The sequence below is a fragment of the Mesocricetus auratus genome, unplaced genomic scaffold, assembly GCF_017639785.1.
Source record: "Mesocricetus auratus isolate SY011 unplaced genomic scaffold, BCM_Maur_2.0 Super-Scaffold_100007, whole genome shotgun sequence".
Taxonomy (NCBI): Eukaryota; Metazoa; Chordata; class Mammalia; order Rodentia; family Cricetidae; genus Mesocricetus; species Mesocricetus auratus.
The window spans coordinates 49,818,854-49,840,987 of record NW_024429191.1 but is presented as its reverse complement, the minus strand read 5'-3'; the positions used below and the strand labels follow the sequence as shown (position 1 = coordinate 49,840,987).

At 46.2% G+C, this 22,134-nt stretch overlaps 1 protein-coding gene across 1 annotated transcript; it reads left to right on the top strand.

The window, feature by feature from the left end:
* The first annotated feature begins 1,536 nt into the window (after positions 1-1,536).
* Dhx33 (DEAH-box helicase 33) lies at positions 1,537-21,355 on the top strand. The gene is made up of 12 exons (XM_005067452.4): positions 1,537-1,857; positions 4,900-5,060; positions 5,536-5,763; positions 5,943-6,113; positions 8,237-8,422; positions 9,072-9,183; positions 10,290-10,449; positions 10,600-10,688; positions 12,101-12,228; positions 12,560-12,763; positions 15,387-15,473; positions 17,873-21,355. The coding sequence occupies exons 1-12, from the start codon at positions 1,596-1,598 to the stop codon at positions 18,179-18,181; spliced, it is 2,097 nt and encodes a 698-aa protein (XP_005067509.1). The 5' UTR covers positions 1,537-1,595; the 3' UTR covers positions 18,182-21,355.
* Positions 21,356-22,134: the final 779 nt, after the last annotated feature.

Below are 22,134 nucleotides of genomic sequence, written 5' to 3'. Positions count from 1 at the left end.
ACCTAATTATACTGTCAGAAGCTAGATCAAAATTATGTCTGTTTTTTGTTTTGCTTTGGTTTGGTTTTTTGCTACTCAGATTAAGGCTGTATTGTAAATGGCATTTAGATAAGTATACATCGATGTTCCCATTGGTTAGTGATGGCTGTGGGCAGGGGCAGGACTGCAGCCTCTCAAAGTTTCACTCCTCTTTTCAGCACTTCTGATTTTAAAAAAGGATGATCACTAACCCCATTCCTACCCAAATTTTCTGGTAAACCTGGGTGTAGAGGGTTTCATGGGGACCCAGACATTCTCAGTAGGACCAAGGCCACAGGCCACGCCAGATTCCACAACAGACTAGGAAAAGTCCATGTCTGGAAGCTAAACTTTTTCTTTAATTGTACTACCATTGGTGTTTGGCCTGCATGCATGCCTGTGTCAGGGTGTCAGATCTTAAGAGTCACAGACAGTTGTGAGCTGCCATGTGGGTGCTAGGAGTTGAACCCTGGTCCTCTGGAAGAGCTGTCAATGTTCTTAACCACTGAGCCATCTCTCCAGTCCCTTGAGGGGGGGGGGGTTAAAAAGCAGCTCCACATACTAAATTTGATGGGTACCCTTTACATGAGTGGAGAGTTATAGTTTATTCACTGGAGGTCACATTCCCTATAAGAAAAAACAAACCCAGCTGAAGAACTGACTCTTTTAGGGGACCTGAGTTCCAAGCACTCAAAGGAGGCTCACAACTGCCTTTAACTCCAATTCCAGGGGATCCAACACCCTCTTCTGGCCCTTGTGAGTATTGCATGCAAACATACATGTAAGTAAAACATCTTAAAGAACCTGTATTTAGAACGGGACTGAAGAACTGGTCAGATGCAAGCTTTTTGTGAGAGTAATAAGAAATCCCATTGTACAATAGGACTGGCAGGCTGTGTAAAGAATTTGAGAATCAGGTAAGGGATTAATTGCTAGGAGATAAGTTAAAGACAATTTCCTTTTTTCCTCTTCTTGTATTACTTGAGCCTATCATTTGTGAGGAAAATACATGCTATCAGAATCATTGATCACTTTTCTGTAATTTAAGATACTCACTAGTAACATTTTCAAAATTCCTTGCAGCATCAGAATGACCTTAATCTCAGAAAATTAATTTTTTACATTTGTAAATCTGAGATATCAGTAGGTACCTTAAAACATGCATCGTTTAGAAGATTAAATGTTTATCATCCTCGTTGATTTTACAGAATTAAGTAATTTCCTTAAAATGTGACAATCGTTTGAGACCGAGATGGAACTCTCATTTTTATTGGAAAGAAATAGCTTTGTTATAACGAGAGTCCAAGAGAACAACGTCGTTGTCCAACAACGGCCTAAGGAACCACGTAGCTATCGTTCCCTGTTGTTACTCGGCCAGTTTTTTAGGTTGCACCCTCCGCCTTGCTGTCACAGGATGTAAATGCTACCCAAACCCACAATGCATGTCGGGAATTGGAGTTCCTTTCCTAAAGTCCGGAAGGCTGTGAGGTCATCGGTCGTCGCCCAGGCACGCCAGCACGTGCCGAGAAAGGGGCGGTGCACGCTTGCTGTCCCCAGCGGAGCGGCGGTCCCCCGACATGCCGGAGGAGGCGGGCCTCCCGCCGGCCAAGAGATTCCGGCCGGGCTCCTGCCCTCCCGGGAAGCGAGTGGTGATGCTGTTGACGGCTGGCGGCGGCGGCGGAGCAGGAGGAAGCCGGAGGCAGACGCCGCCGCTGGCCCAGCCGTCGGCCAGTCCCTACCGCGAGGCCCTGGAGCTGCAGCGCCGGAATCTGCCCATCTTCCGGGCGCGGGGGCAGCTATTGGCCCAGCTCCGAAACCTGGACAGTGCGGTCCTCATCGGTGAGTAGCCACTTTGGCGGGACCTTCCTTGCTGTAGATTCCTGGCTTTGCGAGGGCAGTTTTTCTTAAGTAAGACTTCTCACTCCCTTGGCGTTGGTTTCTTTAACAAATTTGAGAGGTTTTCTGTGTCAGACCTGGCCAGAGACCTCGGGAAAGAGGCGGACAGAGTTATCCTGTTGGCGCTGACTGGCCCGTGCGAGTAACCGGCGTGTGTGGAGCTAAAGACTCACTTTCGGTGACGGACTGTGGGTGCATATGGGAGCCTCTGGCTTTGAGGAGGCAGCTGCGAAGCGGGTCTCTGGGGACCGGCGGTCAGAAACAGCTGGGTTAACGGGAACCAGTTTTCTTGTGTACTGAAGAGCTCGGGAGAGTTCGAGGGCAGGGACTGATCTCAAGGGCCTTTGGTACACAGTGTTTAAGAAAGAGGAGCTCCGGAAGGAATGTCGGAAGCGAGGAAGGTTCCGGCGAGTGCTGGCAGTCGGTGGACTAGCGTTCTAAGGGGGCAGTGAATAGAGGCATCCGTGAAGTCGGGCTGCCGGAAAGACCAGCTTTTTCAGCAGCTCAGGAGCTGAAGGCGGGGCGTGGAGATGACAACTGATCACTCATTCCTTTTTTTGTCTGAGGGAGTAAAATTTAATTCTCTGGGGCCAGCGAGCGAGGCAAAACTTAATTCTGTGGGACCGGCAAAAAGGGGGAAAGGGCACACGTACACACACTCCTTCAGGATTCTCTCTCTCTTCTTTCTTTTTTCCTTTACAGTTTATACATCCCAGCAGTAGGAACAGGTTTCTGTTTTGGCTAAATGAGAGCAGCTGAGGCACTTACAAGTATTTGCGGGGGTTTGGTGAACTGAGCAGAGAGGGAGGCACTCAAGATAGCATAGAGCAGAGGTCAGGAATGCCAGGGGCCTGGCAACAAGAGCTAAGGAGAGACCACCTGGCCCAGGAGAAAGGCCGTCTCGCAAGGAGGCAAAGCGGTGCAGGCACTTGTGGCAGGGAGTAGAGGGAACCTCATTTGAGGACTTCATTTGAGACAGATGCAGGAGTCCTGATGAGAGAGAGCAAGAGTCCCAGGGCCTCAAGTAGCAGCACCCCGCCCCCCATGGAGACAGAAAACAGGCTGCAAAAACAGAAACAAGGTGATGGACAGTAGAGCTGGTGCCCAGGAGCATGCTGCCCTACACCTGCATGGTTGGCATATTTTATTTTCGCAGTAGTCAGTTGCCTTGGAATAGGAGTGGGAAAGATGCACAAGAGACATTGAGCCAAGTCTGAGGTCATGTGGAGGATGCAGCAGGAAACTGCAAGATAATCAAATTCTTAGTCTGAGATTCTTGTCTAAGTCAGGAAAGGTGAGCAGTCAGAGGCAGCTGGGAGAAAGTGCAAGACTCAGTGAGGGACTGGAGGACTTCCATTAAAGAGGACAAGGGGTAGCAAAGAAGCATGTGCAGGCTTCCTGAGTTCTAATCAGGTGCTGTTTGAGGCACCAACAGAGGTAGGAGTCCACCCTCGCTGTGTGCTTACTCTATGCAGGTGCTCAAGCCAATGAGGAGAACTCTGCCCCCTGGTATTAGATGAGGGCAGAAACTTTCTGCACTGTTGGGAATGAGCTGTGCTCGAAGAGAGATTAACAGGTACTAAGGATTCCAGAGATGAGGGCCACTAGTACAGCCTTGAGGCAAAGAATTTGCTGCCTGATTCCTCCTGTAATTTGCCAGTTAGCACAAAGGCAGGCAGGTACTGGACCCACAATAGTGTAGGCAAAGGTTTGACGAGAGCAGCAAGCAGCAGCCAGAGAAAGGCAGCAGTGTATGAATAGACATCTCATCATATCAGTGCATATCAATCTACATGGCTGTCATATTTGATTTTTGTTGTAACTATACCAGTTGCCTACTATCTTAGGGTTTCTATTGCTGTGAAGAGACACCATCACCATAGCAACTCTTTTTTTTTTTGGTTTTTCAAGACAGGGTTTCTTGTATTGTTTTGGAGGCTGTCCTGGAACTCTCTCTGTAGACCAGGCTGGCCTCGAACTCACAGAGATCCACCTGTCTCTGCCTCCTGAGTGCTGGGAATAAAGGTGTGTGCCACCACAGCCCAGCTCATAGCAACTCTTATAAAGGAAAACATTTAATGGAGGCTGACTTACAGTTCAGAGGTTAGTCCATTATCATCATGGCAGGACATGCTGGAATAGGAGCTGAGAGTTCTGCATCTTGATCCACGGGCAGCAGGAGACTGTGTGCTACACTAGGTGTGGCTTGAGACCTCAAAGCCTCCCTCCACAGAGACACACTTCCTTCAAGGCCACACCTCCTAATAGTGCTACCCCATATGGGCCAAACATTCAAACACAAGTCTGTGGAGGCCGTGCCTATTCAAACCACCACACTTACTATTATATATGTTTCTGGTATTTTTGCCATCATGGGACAAATTGAAAAAAAATCTTTGGTTTTTTTTTTTTCCTTTTGTTTGTTTAAGACAGGGTTTCTCTGTGTAACAGTCCTGGCTGTCCTGAAACTCACTTTGTAGACTAGACTGGCCTCAAACTCACTGAGATCTACCTGCCTCTACATCTTTGTTTTCTTAAACTCAATTTCTGCAAGTGGAATTGTGAGCCAAACCATATAAATATCCTAGAAGTTTAGGGTGTTTTTATTATTTATTTTGTTGTTTGTTTTTGTTGTTTGTTTGTTTGACAGTCTTTCTATTACATAGCATGGCTGTCCTGGAACTGACTATGTAGACAAACAAGGCTGGTCTAGAATTCAAAAAGCTCCTCCTGCCTCTACCTGCTGTAATTAAGGCTGTGTCACCATGCCCAACCCATTGTAAAGGTTTTTGAAGTGTAATTGGGCCTCTTGGGAAACATTAGCAGTGCCTGTTCTCCAGCAGGATACCTGGGTGCCCATTTGCCTGAGGCTTAGCAGCTCATTATTTTCTTCTGTGTTTTTGTTTTGTTTTTCCTGACTTGAAGCTTTTTACTTGGTGAGTTTATCTTAGTCCCGTTTGAATAAGAGTTTCTTTTCTCTCCTAGGGGAAACTGGCTCTGGGAAGACGACTCAGATCCCACAGTACCTCTATGAAGGGGGAATTAGCCGCCAGGGCATCATTGCTGTGACCCAGCCCCGTCGAGTGGCCGCCATCTCGCTTGCTACTAGAGTCTCCGATGAGAAGAGGACTGAACTCGGGAAGCTGGTACCTCACTGCTTTATTTACTAAGAAGCACCAACCCTTCACCTCCCTCTCCCATTATAGGTTGCCTTGGGTTCTCCAGTATGTAGCACAAACTGGCCTGGTACTCGAATTCTCAATCCTCCTGTTTTAGCCTCCTGTATGCTGAGCAAGTTGAGTAAATCAGATGTTTTCTCACTGAGAGGAGTTGGAGACTTGACAATACTAGGCAGGTGCCCTGCCACTGAATTGGACCCTTTACACCTAGTTTACAAGTTTAAGACTTTAAGACATATCATTTTTTGTTTGTTGGTTTGCTTTGAGTTTTTTGAAACAGGACCTCACTTGTAGTCCTGGCTAGCATGGAACTTACAGTGTAGACCTATAGACCAAGTGACGTTGTTTACTGTGATACCACAGTGCTGAGGACAGTGGTGTATATACCATCAATGGTGCTCAATAAATGTTGAATGAATGAAAGAGTCATATTTTCTCTCAGGTTGGCTATACTGTGCGCTTTGAGGATGTCACTTCGGAAGACACCAGGATCAAGTTCCTTACAGATGGCATGCTTCTTCGAGAAGCAATTTCAGACTCCTTGCTTCGAAAGTACAGCTGTGTCATTTTGGATGAGGCCCACGAGCGGACTATCCACACAGATGTGCTCTTTGGGGTGGTGAAGGCAGCGCAGAAGAGGCGAAAGGAGCTAGGGAAACTGCCTCTCAAAGTATGTGGGAGTGTTTAAGGACTGGGTCTTTCTTTCTGTTGGGGGTGTTGTCCTGCCCATTCTGCTTCAGGTTCATGGGAGGAAGTTAACCGTGGTGGGAGGGGCCCGGGCCTCAGCTATCTGCTTTACAGAAATGCTGTTCAACGTTTATTTCCCATCCTCCTCGTTGTTTTCTGTAGGTGATTGTGATGTCGGCTACCATGGATGTTGACCTGTTTTCTCAGTATTTCAATGGAGCCCCTGTCCTCTACCTTGAAGGTCGGCAGCATCCCATCCAGATTTTCTACACCAAGCAGCCTCAGCAGGATTACCTGCACGCAGCGCTTGTCTCGGTCTTCCAGATCCACCAGGTATGCAAAGGGTCAGCAGTGGCAGCACATTCTTCCCACCTTACAGTTAGCCTCTGAAGGAAAAGCCCTGCATCTGAGAGCTTGTGGGCTGTGCCATCAGGGATGGCTCGTTGGTGGCCAGTGAGATGCTTTGCAGGTAAAGTGGTCTGCATACTGAGCTCTAGGCCAACCAGGAGTGAGACCATAGAGAACCTCAGCAGTTGCTATGAAAGCTGCTTTTGAATTTTAAAATACCCTGCTTATGTTATTGTTTCTTGATTTATCATCATTCGCCATTATATGCTTATTTCTTAAAATAGTAGGCCAGGGTTAAGACTTTACTACCTTCAGCCGGCGTTGGTAGCACACGCCTTTAATCTCAGCACTCAGGAGGCAGAGGCAAGCAGATCTCTGTGAGTTCGAGGCTAGCCTGATCTACAAGGGCGAGTTCTAGGACAGCCTCCAAAGCCACAGAGAAACCCTGTCTCCGGGGGAAAAAAAAAAGACTTACTACTTTCTATACCTTCCTGTGTTCTCCATCCTTTAAATCCAGCCCCAGTGATTATGATATTAGTAGCCTACGTCTTTAGTAACCCTCTGTCCCTATCCTAGTCTCCTGAACAGTTTGTGTAGGCCTTCAGTGTAGACATTTTCCACTGTGTCTTGTGTGGCAGTCATGGAATGGTGTGTGCAGTCTGTCTCTCAGTCTCTCTGTCCCTATCCTGGTCTCCTGAACAGTTTGTGTAGGCCTTCAGTGTAGACATTTTCCACTGTGTCTCGTGTGGCAGTCATGGAATGGTGTGTGCAGTCTGTCTCTCGGTCTTCGTGATGCCGTCCAGTTGGAGCAGGTTCTTTGCTTGAAGTCCTCTCACTGTTCTCCTATACCTCGCCCATGCGAGACCAGTGCTCCGCCACCGAGCCATCCTCCCTCCACACACATTTCTTGTCACTGTTCTCCTCAGTAGGTATCCCCTAACCAGCCTTCTCCCCCATGCCTTCCACCTTTCAAAATGACTTGAACCCTCTTATCTCCCATTGTCTTGTCATTTGTGGGCAGTGATTTTTTTTCTTCTAGAGGATGGAAACAGTGGTTTTTATTGTCAATTTGGTAATGTTTGAAAGAGAAGAAAGCCAGTCTGTCTCTTAACTGCCAAAATTCACATGAGAAATTTTTTATTTAATTTTATTTAAAAATTATATTTTGGGGGTAGAGGGTGTGTGTGTGGATGTGTGTGCTTGATGTGTGTTGGGGGAGGGGCAGAGCACGCATAGAGGCCAAAGGATGACTTTGTGAAGTTGCTTCTTTATTTCCACTTTTGCATGGATCCCTGAGCTCAAATTCAAGTGACAAGGCTTGCATGGCAAATGCCTTTACCCCTGAGCCGGCTCACAGCAAGCTTCCAGTTCAGTGAGAGACCCTGCCTCAGGCAGGCAGACACCTGACATCTTCCTCTGACCACTTGTGAGCACAGGCACCATGCACACACCATACTTACAAGACAAAAAAAGCCGGGCATTGGTGGCACACGCCTTTAGTCCCTGCACTCGGGAGGCAGAGGCAGGCGGATCTCTGTGAGTTCCAGACCAGCTTGGTCTACCAAGCGAGTTCCAGGACAAGCTCCAAAACAATACAGAGAAACCCTGTCTTGAAAAACCAAAAAAGAAGAAAAAGAAAAGAGTTCTTAAAAATTATTTTTGCACTTATTTATTTATTGTATGTGTGTGGGGGAGAGTGTACTCAAGTCACAGTGCCTGTGAGGAGGTCAGAGAACAACCTAAAGGAGTCTTACTTCTTTCCTCCTTGTGGGTCCTGGCAATTGAATTCATGCTGGCAGCCTTGGCAACAAGTACCTTTTCCCACTAAGCCATCTAAAGACATTTTATACAGATTTTCCTTACCTCTCATTGTGCTTTCATTGTGTTGTCTTAACAAAAGCAGTATGTCAGTTTCCCTTCAAAACTTCCTTACCTGGTTTCAGAACATAGTTGGCTGACTCGTGTTAACACCCTGTGCGTTGCTAATAAGGATCTTCTCCCAGGGCAGTAACACTGCCAGGCTTGTTTCTTCTTCATAATTAAAAACTGAAACAGAAAATTAAAACCCTCTTGGGACATCACCATCATCAGTACTCTCTCTTCCTCAGGAAGCCCCTTCGTCTCAAGACATCCTGGTGTTCCTTACTGGTCAGGAGGAGATCGAAGCAATGAGCAAGACCTGCCGAGACATTGCAAAGCACCTCCCTGACGGCTGCCCCGCAATGCTCGTCCTTCCTCTGTACGCCTCCCTGCCCTACTCTCAGCAGCTGCGAGTCTTTCAAGGGGCCCCAAAGGTGAGTATGCCACCCTTCTGCCAGCCACGCCGCTGGGTGTCAAATCAGATCTACCATCAGGGCTGTGTGCCTGTCACCGTGACCCAGAGTTGGAAGGAGAGATGCTCAGGTAGCAGGTCAGCTACTGGGAGGGGCAGGCGTAGAGTACACAGCTGCAGGGAGAGCTGTCCTGGGAGGAGAGGTGAGGGAGAGCACAAAGGTAAATGAATGGCTCCTCTGAGGCTGGCATAAACCACATTGCCCATGCACCACTGGTTGTGTGCCAGACGCTGTGCTGACACTCACATAGATATCTCTCATCATGGGATTCCATGAGGGATCCTGAGGCACCCAAGAACGGAGGTGGGAATTGCTTAAGGCACACGCAGCAAGATCCTGGCAGGGCCAGGATTCCAACTCCCATCTGTCTACCCGCTTCAGATCTCGTTCGACTGCATCTCATCACCTCGAGCTCGTCTTCAGGACCTCAGTGAAAGGAGCAGTGTCCTCCTTTCCTCTTTGTCCCTTATCAAGTATAATGACTGGAATTGGATAATGAAGTCATCCTTTCTTGATCATAAGCAAGTTGTGGAAATGCATGGTTAGAATGTTTTCAACTTCTGAATCATGTGTGTGTCATACGGCTTTTTGGTTTTCTTCCTCCTTTTAGGGCTATCGCAAAGTGATCATTTCAACCAACATCGCTGAAACCTCCATAACCATTACAGGAATAAAATATGTAGTTGACACGGGCATGGTTAAAGCAAAGAAGTATAACCCTGGTGAGAAACTGTAGCTCATGGATGTCTCCTGTGTATAGCGAGCAATGGTTAAAACTGAGACCCACCATTTCCTCCCACGTAAACATTTCATGTTTGTGAGGGCCTGAGATTTGAGTGACAGGGACAGTTCAAGTCATGTCCGTAAAAAAGACCTGAGGCAGGAAGTCAAGAGAGAGAAGAGCTTGGTTGCAGAGTACCTAGGAAGGACAAATGAGAGTCTGGACTAAGGTCTGAGAGTCCACTGGAAGCTGGGTGCTAATAATGGCAAGAAGGCCAGGGACAGCCTGGTGCCAGTGGCAGGTTCTCCAAAGGGCTACCAGAGTGTGGATATCTGGATTTTCAGGGTTACCCACAAGGAGAGGGGCCCTGGCTGGGCAGGGTTCCCAGCAAGCCTATAAGGAAACACTGGCTATCTCTTAAAATTGTTAAACTGCCTTGAAGTTGGTTTTACTCATTCTTGATTCATACTTTGCTTTACTCTACAGAGGATTTGAGACCACTACACTTAATAATGCTTCCCAATATTTAGTTGGCATGTTCTACTAAGCACTGGAGGGGTTGTTTTTCACACATATTTTCTGGTAACAAAGTGTGGGTCTCTAGTGCTTGGCACAAAATATTCCTGTACTTGAGAGAATTAATGGCTTTTACTTCCGGCGGGGGGGGGGGGGTATCACATGATCTGTTTTCTTATAGAACTGGGAAGGACAAAGGCCCTGTCATCATTGGTTGATATATGATTGGCCTTCCCAGTTAGGTAGAAACTCTCTTGGCACCAAAATCCCCAAGAATCCCTCAGTGCCAGCAGCTGGGGTACTTGGCCTTTCCATGAAGTAACCCCAAACTTCTGAAACCTTGCTTGCAGAGGGTTTTGTGGTGTTTTTCATAACATTTCACACATGACTCATTGCTAGGCAATTTTACTGTGCAGTTTAAAGTGACTGAGCAGCCTAGGTTTGTGTTTTCTTGTTTACCCTTGAGTTTTCCCAGACCCCTGTGTTGCAGAAACACTCAGTGGTACTCAGCATCATTTCTTTTTGCCAGCACTCTAGAAACAGATTGTTTATGTGATAAAGAGAAGCACTCATGGCCCTTTCTCCCATCAGACAGTGGTCTTGAGGTCCTAGCTGTACAGCGAGTGTCAAAGACCCAGGCCTGGCAGCGAACTGGGAGGGCTGGCCGAGAGGACAGTGGCATCTGCTACCGGCTCTACACTGAGGATGAATTCGAGAAGTTTGAGAAGATGACAGTGCCAGAAATCCAGAGGTAGGGTTATGCCTGCCCTGCACATGCATCCCATCTCCTTCCCGCCTGTTTCTGTCCACGGGCTGCAGCTTTCACTAATGCTCTCTGGGGAGCAGTTTTGACTCAGTGGGGTCAGGGATAGACAGATGACCTTCATTTCTCCCCTCACAGGTGTAACCTAGCAAGTGTGATACTGCAACTCCTAGCAATGAAAGTCCCAAACGTGCTCACCTTTGACTTCATGTCCAAACCATCTCCAGGTAAGCTGGAAGGTAGACATACAGACAGACAATAGCAGAGGAGCTTTTTCCACAGGAAAAGTATTCTGAGGAAGAAAAAAGTATTTTGGTCATGTTCTTTTGTTGATTTGATTTCATTTGTTATGTTAAAGCACTGTTGTACGTGGATGCTGAAGCCCAAAGAAAGGATAAAGAGGGCATGTTCTTTTGTGTTAAACTGGGATTTGACTAGTCCCTCCCTTCATTAGTAATCTCTCCTGGAGGAAGAACCTTTAAGAACTGACACTAGGTGGGATGGTGGTGGGCAGCCTGGTCTTCTGAGCAAGTTCCAGGACAGTCTCCAAAGCTACAGAGAAACCCTGTTTCAAAAAACCAAAAGGAGAAAAAAAAAAAGAACTGATATTAAATGGTGGCAGCTTTAGTACCTGGACCTATCACCTTGCCATCTTCCTTTTCTTTAATGCCAGGTGGTAGTGCACGCCTTTAATCCCATCACTCAGGAGACAGAGGCAGGTGGATCTCTGTGAGTTCAAGGTCAGCCTGGTCTACAGATCGAATTCCAGGACTGCCTCCAAAGCTTCACAGAGAAACCCTGTCTCCAAAAACAACAACAAAAAAAAGAAAGAAAGAAAAGAGAGAGAGTCTTGGGTCCTACCCTGGTGTCCTCAGTTCAGGTCTTCTCTCAAAGAAACATTTTTCTGACTGTCTTCTACATAAAAACCTGTCCATGTAGAAATTTGTAAATCTTTTTTTTTTTTTTTTTTTTGTTTGGTTTTACGAGACAGGGTTTCTCTGTATTGTTTTGGAGGCTGTCGGTCCAGCCTGGCGTGGAACTCACAGAGATCCGCCTGCCTCTGCCTCCCGAGTGCTGGGATTAAAGGCTTGCGCCACCACCACCTGGCCGAAATTGTTGGTGGTGCACGCCTTTAATCCCAGCACTCAGGAGGCAGAGGCAGGCGGATCTCTGTGAGTTCGAGGCCAGCCTGGTCTACAGAGTGAGTTCCAGGACAGCCTCCAAAACAATACAGAGAAACCCTGTCTCGAAAAACCAAAAAAAAAGAAACACAAATAACCCATAGGGTACACTCCTGATGCTTTTTTTTTTCCATTTTGAAATTCCTAGAAAGGGACAATAAATATAACCTATAAGGGTAATATGGCCAACATCAGTGTGATGCTACCCATACCTTGGAAGCCAAGCCCCGGGACCCCTCATTTGCCTCCTTCTCATTCTTCTGGGTAACTGCTCTCCCATGATTGCTTTATGCATCTCTTGCTCTTTAGTGGTACAATTAAGGGTTAGGAAGTGTGAGCACAATGGTGGGTGGTCTTGGTGGTCTCTGTAGACTTGTAAGCACCCAGAAGCAATCAACTAGCTGCATCTTCTGCCTGTTTTGGACTTCTGGCTCCTTTTTATGTCTCCGTTTCTGTAGATCACATTCAGGCGGCCATTGCCCAGCTGGACCTGTTAGGTGCTCTTGAACATAAGGATGACCAGCTTACCCTGACTCCAATTGGAAGAAAGATGGCAGCATTTCCTTTAGAGCCCAAATTTGCCAAAGTAAATGACCCCTCCTCCTCATTCCCTTTCTCTGCAGTACAGGTTAGGTAATGCCTAAGCCCAGTGCTTCTGAACTAACCTCATTTGCTCTCTTAAATATGACATATCACCCCTCTTTGTGTACAGTGCTGGTTTATGTTGTGTGGGGGATTCAGACATCAGTCACAGCCCTGCCCACAAAGATGTGGACTCCTGTGGGGATGGCATCTTTCTGTTTGCATAAAACAGTGAATGGCATTGACACTGCTTAAAGGGAAGCTGCAAGAGAGTACAGGAACACTACTCAGAAGCCAGGAAACTTGACTCATGCATTTTCAATTTGACTTTCTAGACTATCCTCCTGTCCTCCAAATTCCACTGTACGGAAGAGATTCTGACCATCGTCTCCCTGCTGTCTGTGGATAGTGTTCTTTACAACCCTCCTGCCCGGAGAGATGAAGTGCAAAGTGTCCGCAAGAAATTCATATCCAGCGAGGGGGATCACATCACCCTCCTCAATATCTATCGGACCTTCAAAAACATAGGTGGGAATAAGGTGAGTCTCATTCGGGCTTTCAGGCATGTGTTTTTAAATATGCCTTCTTTTCTTGACAAAATCATCTTAAAGAGTCTCTCACACACACACACACACACACACACCAGCTATCTCAGAAATGTGTATGTGCCAGGAATCACTAAAAAGAAACATTAGTTCAGGTATTTGTTCTGCTTGTCTTTAACACAGACTCTATGTGGACAAGTTAGATAAGTAATAGATTCTATCTCAGCCACTACAATTATCCCCTTGTCTTTGTTTTTTTGGTTTTTGTTTTGAGACAAGGTCTCTCTGTGTCCCTGGCTGTCCTGGATGTAGACCAAGCTGGTCTTGAACACACAGAGAGACCCACCTGCCTCTGCGTCCTGAATGCTGGGACTAAAGCTGTGAGCTACTCTGCCCAGCTCTAGCCTATTTCTCATTACTGTAAAGAAGTACTTGAGACAGGCCATTAGATTTATTTTGGCTCATGTTCTAGACTGGTAAGACTTAGAGGCCTTATCTGATGCTTCAAGGTAGAACACAGCATCATACAGCGGGAGAAAAGACAGTGTGTGTGTGTGTGTGTGTGTGTGTGTGTGTGTGTGTGTGTGTGTGTGTGTGTGTGTTTGCCTTCTTGTGTTTCTAGGCACCATATGCTTGCTGGGTTTTTTTTGTTTTGTTTTGTTTTGTTTTTCAAAACAGGTTCTCACTATATAACTCCAAGGCCTGGAATTCTCTATGTAGACTGATAGTGATCTGCCTGCTTCTTCCTGCCAAGTTCTAGGATTAAACGGGTGTGCTACTGTTACGCCCAGCTATTTATTTTAAGGGTGGTTTAGTTTGGTTTTTGGTTTTCCAAGACAGGGTTTCTCTCTGTGGCCCTGGCTGTCTTGGAACTTGCGCTATAGACCAGGCCAGCCTCAAACTCACAGAGATCTCCCTGCCTCTGTCTTCCTCATGTTGGGATTAAAGGTGTATGCCACAGCTACCTGACTTTTTTAGACAAGGTCTTACTATGTAGCTCTGGCTATCCTGATGTCACTATGTAGATCAGGCTGATCTCAAACTTAGAGACCTGCCTGAAGTGCTAAGATAAAAGATGTGTGCCATGACACCAGTTTATTTTCAATTTCACTTTATTTATTTATTTGTTCGTAATGGGGGGCATATGTGTGGAGGTCAGAAGACAACTTTTGGGTCTCTCCTTCTACCAAGTGGATCCCAGGGATTGAACTTGGGTCATTAGACTTAACGGCAAACACCTTACTCACAGAGCCATCTTACTGGCCCATAAATACCATAATTAAGTTCCCATTTAGTATTTCACAATAGGGATTCAATGAAGCTTTGGAGAATATTCAAACCATATAAGATGGTTTTCTTGCCTATCTGCTCAACTGTTATACTAGTTGTTTTTTTTAATCATATTTCAATTCCTTATATACTATGATGGAAAATGGCAGTGTAGTCTCATGTGTTAATAAATCCATAATTGTACTGTAGTGTGCATTCTTTAGAAAAAAATGCTACCCTACAATTTTAACATCTGTTAACTTTGCTATATTTACCTTCGTTTGTTATTTATGTTCACACTGTGTGTGTGTGTTCAAATATTCATGGTTTTGTGCACACACATATACAGATGTGCCACATACACCTGGAGAGGTCAAGGGACGACTTTGGAGTTGATTCTGTCCTTCTATGGAATGGGTACATGGGGTTTAGTTCAGACTTTCAGAGCTGTCTCACTGGCCCTCACTTGATGTTTAAACAAACAGAGAAGTGCTGATGCAGCCGAAGTGCTTAGTCCTTCCTCACCAAAGACGCTCTGCCCTTGGTGTGTGTTCCCCAAGAGGGTGTCATCCATTAGGTTGTCTCTAAAGCAGGGTCTTGCTTTTGTACGTAACCCAGGCTGATCTCAGACGTGTGATCTGCAACCTTCCAAGTGCTGGACCTCAGGAGTGAGCCACCATGCCCAGCACTAAGGACATGCTTTCCAGCAGTGCCTGAGAGACTGTGTCAGGAAGCGAGCACTTACTCCACGTCCATTCACACTCTGTTCTCTCAGCTCACGCTTCCGGTCATCTGCTCAGCACTGCCTGTGCTCAGGAGGGAGAATTCTGTGCGGCCAACAAGGGAGCAAGGAGACTTGTTGGACTAGGCTCTGTAGCTCAGTTTCTCCAGCCTGCAGGCACTTGCCAGCTGGCAGCCCCTCCTGGAGTGTGGGAAATTCCCATCTCCACTGTCCCTCCAACTGTCTGTTGAAACCACTGTGTCTTCTGTTTTTCCATTGTTCTAACCCTCATTGCCTCCATCCCTGAGGAAACAAGCATCCTTACATACATGTATTAGGCATTTCTATATCTTTTGTTTATTTTTCTCCAGTTTGTTGGTCTTTTCTCACTGGCTTTTAATAATATTCTGGAGGTACTCGTCCCTTATGGGTATGAGGATGCATGCATTACCAGCCTAGCTTTTCTCATGACTACTCTAGAAGGGAACCTTTAAGTTTTATTGTAGTTATTCCTTTTGACATCTGAACAACCCTCTGAATTCAGCAGTGCCATTCAAATTTTGTCACGTGCATATTTCCTCTGCATAGAAATGAGAGGATCAAGATCTCTCCTTCTCTTCTCTTCAGGACTGGTGCAAAGAGAATTTTGTCAACAGCAAGAATATGCTGCTAGTAGCTGAAGTCAGAGCACAGCTGAGGGAAATCTGCTTAAAGGTAGTACTTCCTTCTCAAGGAGTTTTCGTTTTATTATGGGGGTCTTGGATTGCTTGCAGTCAGTGGTATGAAAGAAAATCTCATTGTAAAAAATGTAAAATAAGCCGGGCGTTGGTGGCGCACGCCTTTAATCCCAGCACTCGGGAGGCAGAGGCACGCGGATCTCTATGAGTTCGAGACCAGCCTGGTCTACAGAGCGAGTTCCAGGACAGCCTCCAAAAGCCACAGAGAAACCCTGTCTCGAAAAACCAAAAAAAAAAAAAAAAAAAAGTAAAATGTACAAGAAATAAGTTACCCATAATTCTTCTCTCTCTGTCCCTCCCCTTCCCTCCCCCTCCCCCAGTTTATTTCTAGAAATCCATGGTGATTTTAGTTTGTTCTTTTTTTCTTCCCCTCCCCATATCCACTCCATCCTAGTACTGGTGATTGAACCCACTGGGCAGTTCTCTACAACTGAGCCATTTAACTTACCTTTCACATAGTTACATTGTATCTGTGACCTAGTTTCCATTTTGTAGGGAGTGCTGGGCATGGAACCCTAACCTCATGCATAAAATTTATAAACTTTATATAACTATTTTCTGATTTAAAAAGAATACTACTAAATTTTTTGTTTTGTTTGTTTTGTTTTCCAAGGCAGGGTTTCTCTGTGGTGTTGGAGGCTCTCCTGAACTAACTCTTGTAGACCAGGCTGGTCTTGAACTCACAGAGATCCACCTGCCTCTGCCTCCCGGAATACTACTAAAAATTAAGAAGAAAAATTGAAAAACACCAGGGAGGCAAAAAGATGTGGTTTTTTTTTTTTTTTTTTTTTTTTTCGAGACAGGGTTTCTCTGTACAGTTTTGGAGGCTGTCCTGGAACTTGCTCTGTAGACCAGGCTGGTCTTGAACTCACAGAGATCCACCTGCCTCTGCCTCCCGAATGCTGGGACTAAAGGCGTGCACCACCAACGCCCGGCGTAGCTTTTCTTTCTTTTTTTTTTTTTTTTTTTCCGAGACAGGGTTTCTCTGTGGCTTTGGAGGCTGTCCTGGAACTCGCTTGGTAGTCCAGGCTGGTCTCGAACTCACAGAGATCCGCCTGCCTCTGCCTCCCGAGGTAGCTTTTCTTTATTAAACTAGGGTCTTGCTTATGTATGTAATAACTTTGCTGTGTACTTGATACTTGGAGGCTGCCCAGTATGTTCAGTAAGGAGAATGGAACCTATGTCCCATGTCCCTATCTTCCCTGTGCTTTGTGCTTGTGCTAAGCCTGTGTTGGACAAGTGTTCTGTGTCTGCTGAAGCTGTCTTCACTTTAGTAGCTTCCCTTCATGTTCCTGACACCTCTGCTGGCTGCACTCAACTTTGCAATGTCAGGGCCAAGCAGGTTCTCCCTCCGGGTGCTCCCCAGTTCATACACCCAGGATGGCTGCAGTTCCAGCTGTCGAGTTCGTTTGCAGTATGCTGAGTGTAGGGGAGGGGGAGAGAGGCAACCTCAGCATTGAGGTCTCCAGGAGCCTCGATCTCTATGCTTTCCAATCCCAGCAAGTCTTCAGCTGCCTGTTGGGGGGATGCAGCTGTGAGCATGATGCAGACTGTTGGGGCTTCAGGCTCTGTCAGTGAAGCTCATGGCAGGTGAGTGGCTCCACAGGTTGGTCCACCCAGCAGCCTCAGGTTTAGAACTGTCAGACTCCACGGTTGTCCTCAGCAGTCTCTGTCTGTGGGGCTGGGCTGACTTGAGCCTCCATGCACATAGACTGCCGAGCTGCTGCTTCCACTGCAGGCCGTGGAGCCAGAGCCTTGTGGCAAGTGTTGTGTCAGCAGGTATACACTAGCAGCTGAACTGTGTCTTTGGGTTTTCTTTTTAGATTATTTTATGTGTGTTTTGCTTGTATGTATAATTGCCCCATGTATATGCTTGATGCCCATGGAGGTCAGAAGAGGACATCAGGTACCCTGGAACTATAATTCCTTGTAGGTGCTGGGAATCGAGTCCAGGTCTCCCCTGCAGGAGGAATAAGTGCCCTTAACAACAGAGCCTTCTCTCTAGTCCCAAGATGTCATCCGTCCCAATCCCCCATCCCCACCCTCAACACAGCTAGTTTTAGACAGTTGTGAGCTGACACCTGGGTGCTTTGACTTGAACCAGGTCTTCTGGAAGAGCAGCCAGTGCTCTTAAGTGCTAAGCCATCTCTGCAGCCCCCATCCTGTATCTTCAGATGCTTCTCTCCACACTGGGTGGCTTCTCACCCATGCCCTCATACTCCACCTGAGCTGCTGTCTGTGGCAATTTAATGCCACCTTTGAACGTCAGTCAAGACTTTGCTTTGTGTGGGCTGTACTTTAGATCTTGTTGTTACCTTGTACTGTATGATGCTTGGGAAGATTAACGTTTGGGATCTTTTTTGTCTCCTAAAACAGATGTCAATGCCAATCATGTCATCTCGAGGGGACATGGAGAGTGTCCGCCGCTGCCTGGCTCACAGTCTCTTTATGAGTACTGCTGAGCTCCAGCCAGATGGCACCTATGCCACAACAGACACACACCAGCCTGTGGCCATCCACCCATCATCTGTCCTCTTCCACTGCAAACCTGCCTGTGTGGTATACACTGCACTGCTCTGCACCAACAAATGCTACATGCGGGACCTCTGTGTTGTGGATGCCGAGTGGCTCTATGAGGCTGCCCCTGACTACTTCCGGAGGAAGCTGAAAACTGCCAGGAACTGATCCACCCCAGGATGCTGCCAGCATGACTGGGCCTGGATCTTAGATCACAGCTATTTTCCAAGGAGACTTGGGAGCTGGAGAAACCGCACAGTTTAATGCAGCCAGACTTGCTGAGTTCAGGAACTTGAAAGTGTTGATGAAACTCCAGACTCAGCCTTGTAGACATGCTCATACTCAGACTGGGAGAAACAAGACTTGTTCTTTGGGCTTGACTGGGCGATTTTGAGTGACTGAATTAACTTCTGAGCCTCAGTTTCCTCATCTGCCAGAGGGGAATAAGACTTACAAGTTCAGAGTAATGAAGTTTAGAGAAAATGAACATTAATTACCCAGAGATTTGCCTGGCACAAGATAAGACAATCAGTGAATTGTAAACCATTGTGCTTTGTGATACTAATTAGGGACAACACAGCTCCTTGAGCTCTTGTCACTCAGGGAGGGCAATGTTTCTGGGAGAGCCGTAGGAAGCTACAGATCCAATTGATTGACCTCAGTGTTTCTCCCCCTTGCCTCCCTCCCCTCGTGGAACCCAGGGCCTCATGCATGCTATGCATACACACTCTGCCACTGAGCCAATCCCCAGCCTTCACTGGTATTTTAATGTCTACCTGTGTGTTTTTTAAATAGAAAACAGAAGAAACTGGCTCCCACAGACATAGCCAGAGTAAGGTATATTCTGACTTGTTGACCTTCATGGCACATGGTGTATGTAGCACATTCTCCTGTGTGTCTCCAAGCAGAGACCAGCAGAGGAATTCCTTGGTTGGTCCTCAGTGCCTCTGTAGTTGCATGTCCTCAGCAATGCTTTCTGAAGACATGCAGGTCTCCTGAAACTGGGAAGCCAGCTTTTCAGTGCAATGGCCTTGCAAGTCCATGGTCATTTTCTCTTTGACTGGGCACCTACGAATGTGTGCACGTGAAGGAGGCTTCACACCCATCTCAGCAGTCTCTGTTCAGATGGGGCCCAGGTCAGAGCTGCTGGGTGGCAAGGAGGGGACAGACGCTTGATGGCTCAGAAGCCAGAGTATCACTTTGTCCTTTTCACCACCCCCAGACTTTGTAGATTTGGTCTTATTGATATTCAGGGTCCATTTTTCTTTTCAGGAACCTGGGGACAGTTTTGCTATATCCTAACCAGATGCCACTCTCAAACCTTAATCGACTCCATTTGTCGGAGGGAAGTAGATAAGCCTCTCCCCATCATTTTCCTATTTGGAAGATTCACCTTAGTTGATTGTTAGGAATAAACAATCCCAGTAACCCAACTGAGAGGGGAGGACTGAGGGTTCTAGGCCAGCCTGGGCTGGACCTTGTATCTAAGTGGAGGAAAGGGGGAGGCCGAGAGCACACTTTCCCAGAACAATGTTTGAACTTAGAGATGGCCAAATTTAGCCCTTTTATTGTACTTAATTGGTCCAGACGCATCTCTACTACTAGGATTTTGAATTGCATTGTTTATAAGCAGGGGCCAAACTGCCTACAAGGTACTTCATAGACAGTAGGCAGTTTCTTCTCTCTGGGTCCAACAAGCTCTTTCCAGAGAGCATAGTGTGAGTGGGTACTTCCATTCCCAGGTTATTGATCCACAGCTGTGTATGTTGAGTCAGGTTTAGGCTTTATTATAACCCTAACCATGAGCAATCAAGCTTTTAGCCAATGTTTTAGGGTTGTCTGGGTACTCATGACATTTCTTTGATAAAATGGTTACATTACCAAGTTTCTGAAAAGCTCTCTGAAAGTTGGACCTTTTAAAGTGTATTTTTCCGCCGGGCATTGGTAGGGCACACCTTTAATCCCAGCACTCGGGAGGCAGAGGCAGTCGGATCTCTGAGTTCAAGGCCAGCCTGGTCTACAGAGCAAGTTCCAGGACAGCCTCCAAAACAATACAGAGAAACCCTGTCGGGGGGGGGGTATTTTTCCTATATACACAAAGGGGCTGGGGTATTTATTTAGCCTTGTAAGAGAAACTTTGTATTTTTAATGGAGCATTCATTATGCTGGTTAAAGAAAACAAGGTGAGACAATTTGTTCCCCAGCAATGCACAGTTCCTGCTTTCCAGTAAACTAATAGGGTGTTTTCTGGGTCAAGGAAAAATTAGCTTACATTGACTGAGTCCAGAACAAGCACTGGGAACGTAACAAGCAGTGACTAGCTGCAGTGAGTACTGGGCACTTCCCAGAAAAGGAGTGAAGGATTCAGTTTCCGAGTAGCTTTAATGTTTCTGTACAGAATATGTTCATCACTTTAACATTGTGGTAGAATTTTAATAGAATATTTAGTTTTTTATTGGCCTTTTAAAACAAACTTTTTTAACAAAGCTGCTCAGGGATTAAATCAGATGGAAACCCCATTCTGACTCTACATATTACTACAGAGAAGTTAATGATTATCTTAAGCTGCAGGACAGTACCCTTTAAGCTTTCTTAAGAAAGTAAATTGGTTGAAGGCAGTGGTCACGCACGCCTTTAATTCCAGCACTCGGGAGGCAGAGGCAGGCATATCTCTGTGAGTTCAAGGACAGCCTGGCCTACAGAGCAAGTTCCAGGACAGCCAGGGCTATACAGAGAAACCCTGTCTCAAAAAAGCAAAAAATAAAAATGTGAAATGTTTCATTATTTTACAGCAATACACCCTGAGCTACTTTTCCATTTGGTGAACTCTCTGACCTGAAGAATCCAATCTAGACAGTGCAGCCTCAGAAACATGAAGGTGAATAACCCTGGAACACCCAGGGCAATGGTTTCATTGCCCATGAAAACCTTTGCACCTCTGCCAGCTCAAACAAGATTCCAAAGCAGCAAAACATTTACTGTGACACAAACCCTTGTACTCCAGCTACCAGGATGTGTATGAAACTATGGCCATGCATCTAAGATGCCATTCCTTGAGCATATCCGCTAGACTGTACCTGTGGGGAAACCACTTTATATTGATTGTTGTAGTGTAGAAAAAAAACTAAAGAGCAAAAATATCAAGTTGATTTGAAGTTGTGCTGTACTCTATCTGATCTTAAACAACATATAACAGTTCTTGTGTGCAATGCTTTTGACTATCAAACCCATAAAAGAAATGAATCTTTGTTTATGACCTGTGTGGCCTCTTTTGTTGGGCCTCCTTTCTCTGGTTTATAGAATGTTTTTTAGAATATTAAACATTAGTCTTATTGCCATTCATTTGGTAAGACTTGGTGTCTATATTTACTTCTATTTTTTTCAGACAAGATCTTTCTATGTAACCCTTGCTGTTCTGAACCCACTGTGTAGACCGGGCTGGCCTACACAGCTGGCCTGAGAGCTGTCTCCTTCCGGGTGTTGTGAGTGTAAGACATGAGTGTTTGTTGTTTGTTTTGTGTGTTTGCATGTTTGCCTACATGTCTGTGCACCACATTCACGCCCGGTGTTCATGGAAATCAAAAGAGTTTCTGATGCCCTAGAACTCGAGACAGATGGTTGTGAGCTGCCATGTGGTGCTGGGAATAGAACTCTAGTCCTCTGCAAGAGCAACAAATAATCCTAACCACTGAGCTTTATGTCCAGTCCCTGGTATCTTCGATTCTTAACATAAATGTGATGATGTAAGCCATGAATTCCTGCTTCCAGGAAAATGATAGTCATTTAAACCTGGATGAACTGTTAGGGGTTGCAGAGGCTTCCAAAATGAATGCCCACTCCATAGCAGCTGAGTGCAGGTCAGTCTGAGCTTTCCCGGTGTTTAGGCGGTTCCAGAAGACCTTTAAATGAGGTGATCTTGGAGTATATGACCAGGCGCGAGTTGGAGGAAGACCTGAGCACATTCCACGAATTAACAACGCCTGGTGTGGGTCGAGAAAAATGGGTGAATTGGTAAGAGTGGGCAGCAACTGAAAAGAGCACATCAGCCCTTGGAGAACAGAGCTAAGGGATTCAGGACCTCTCCGCTGCACTGGAGGCTCTCAGCAGAGGGCGCAGTCTAG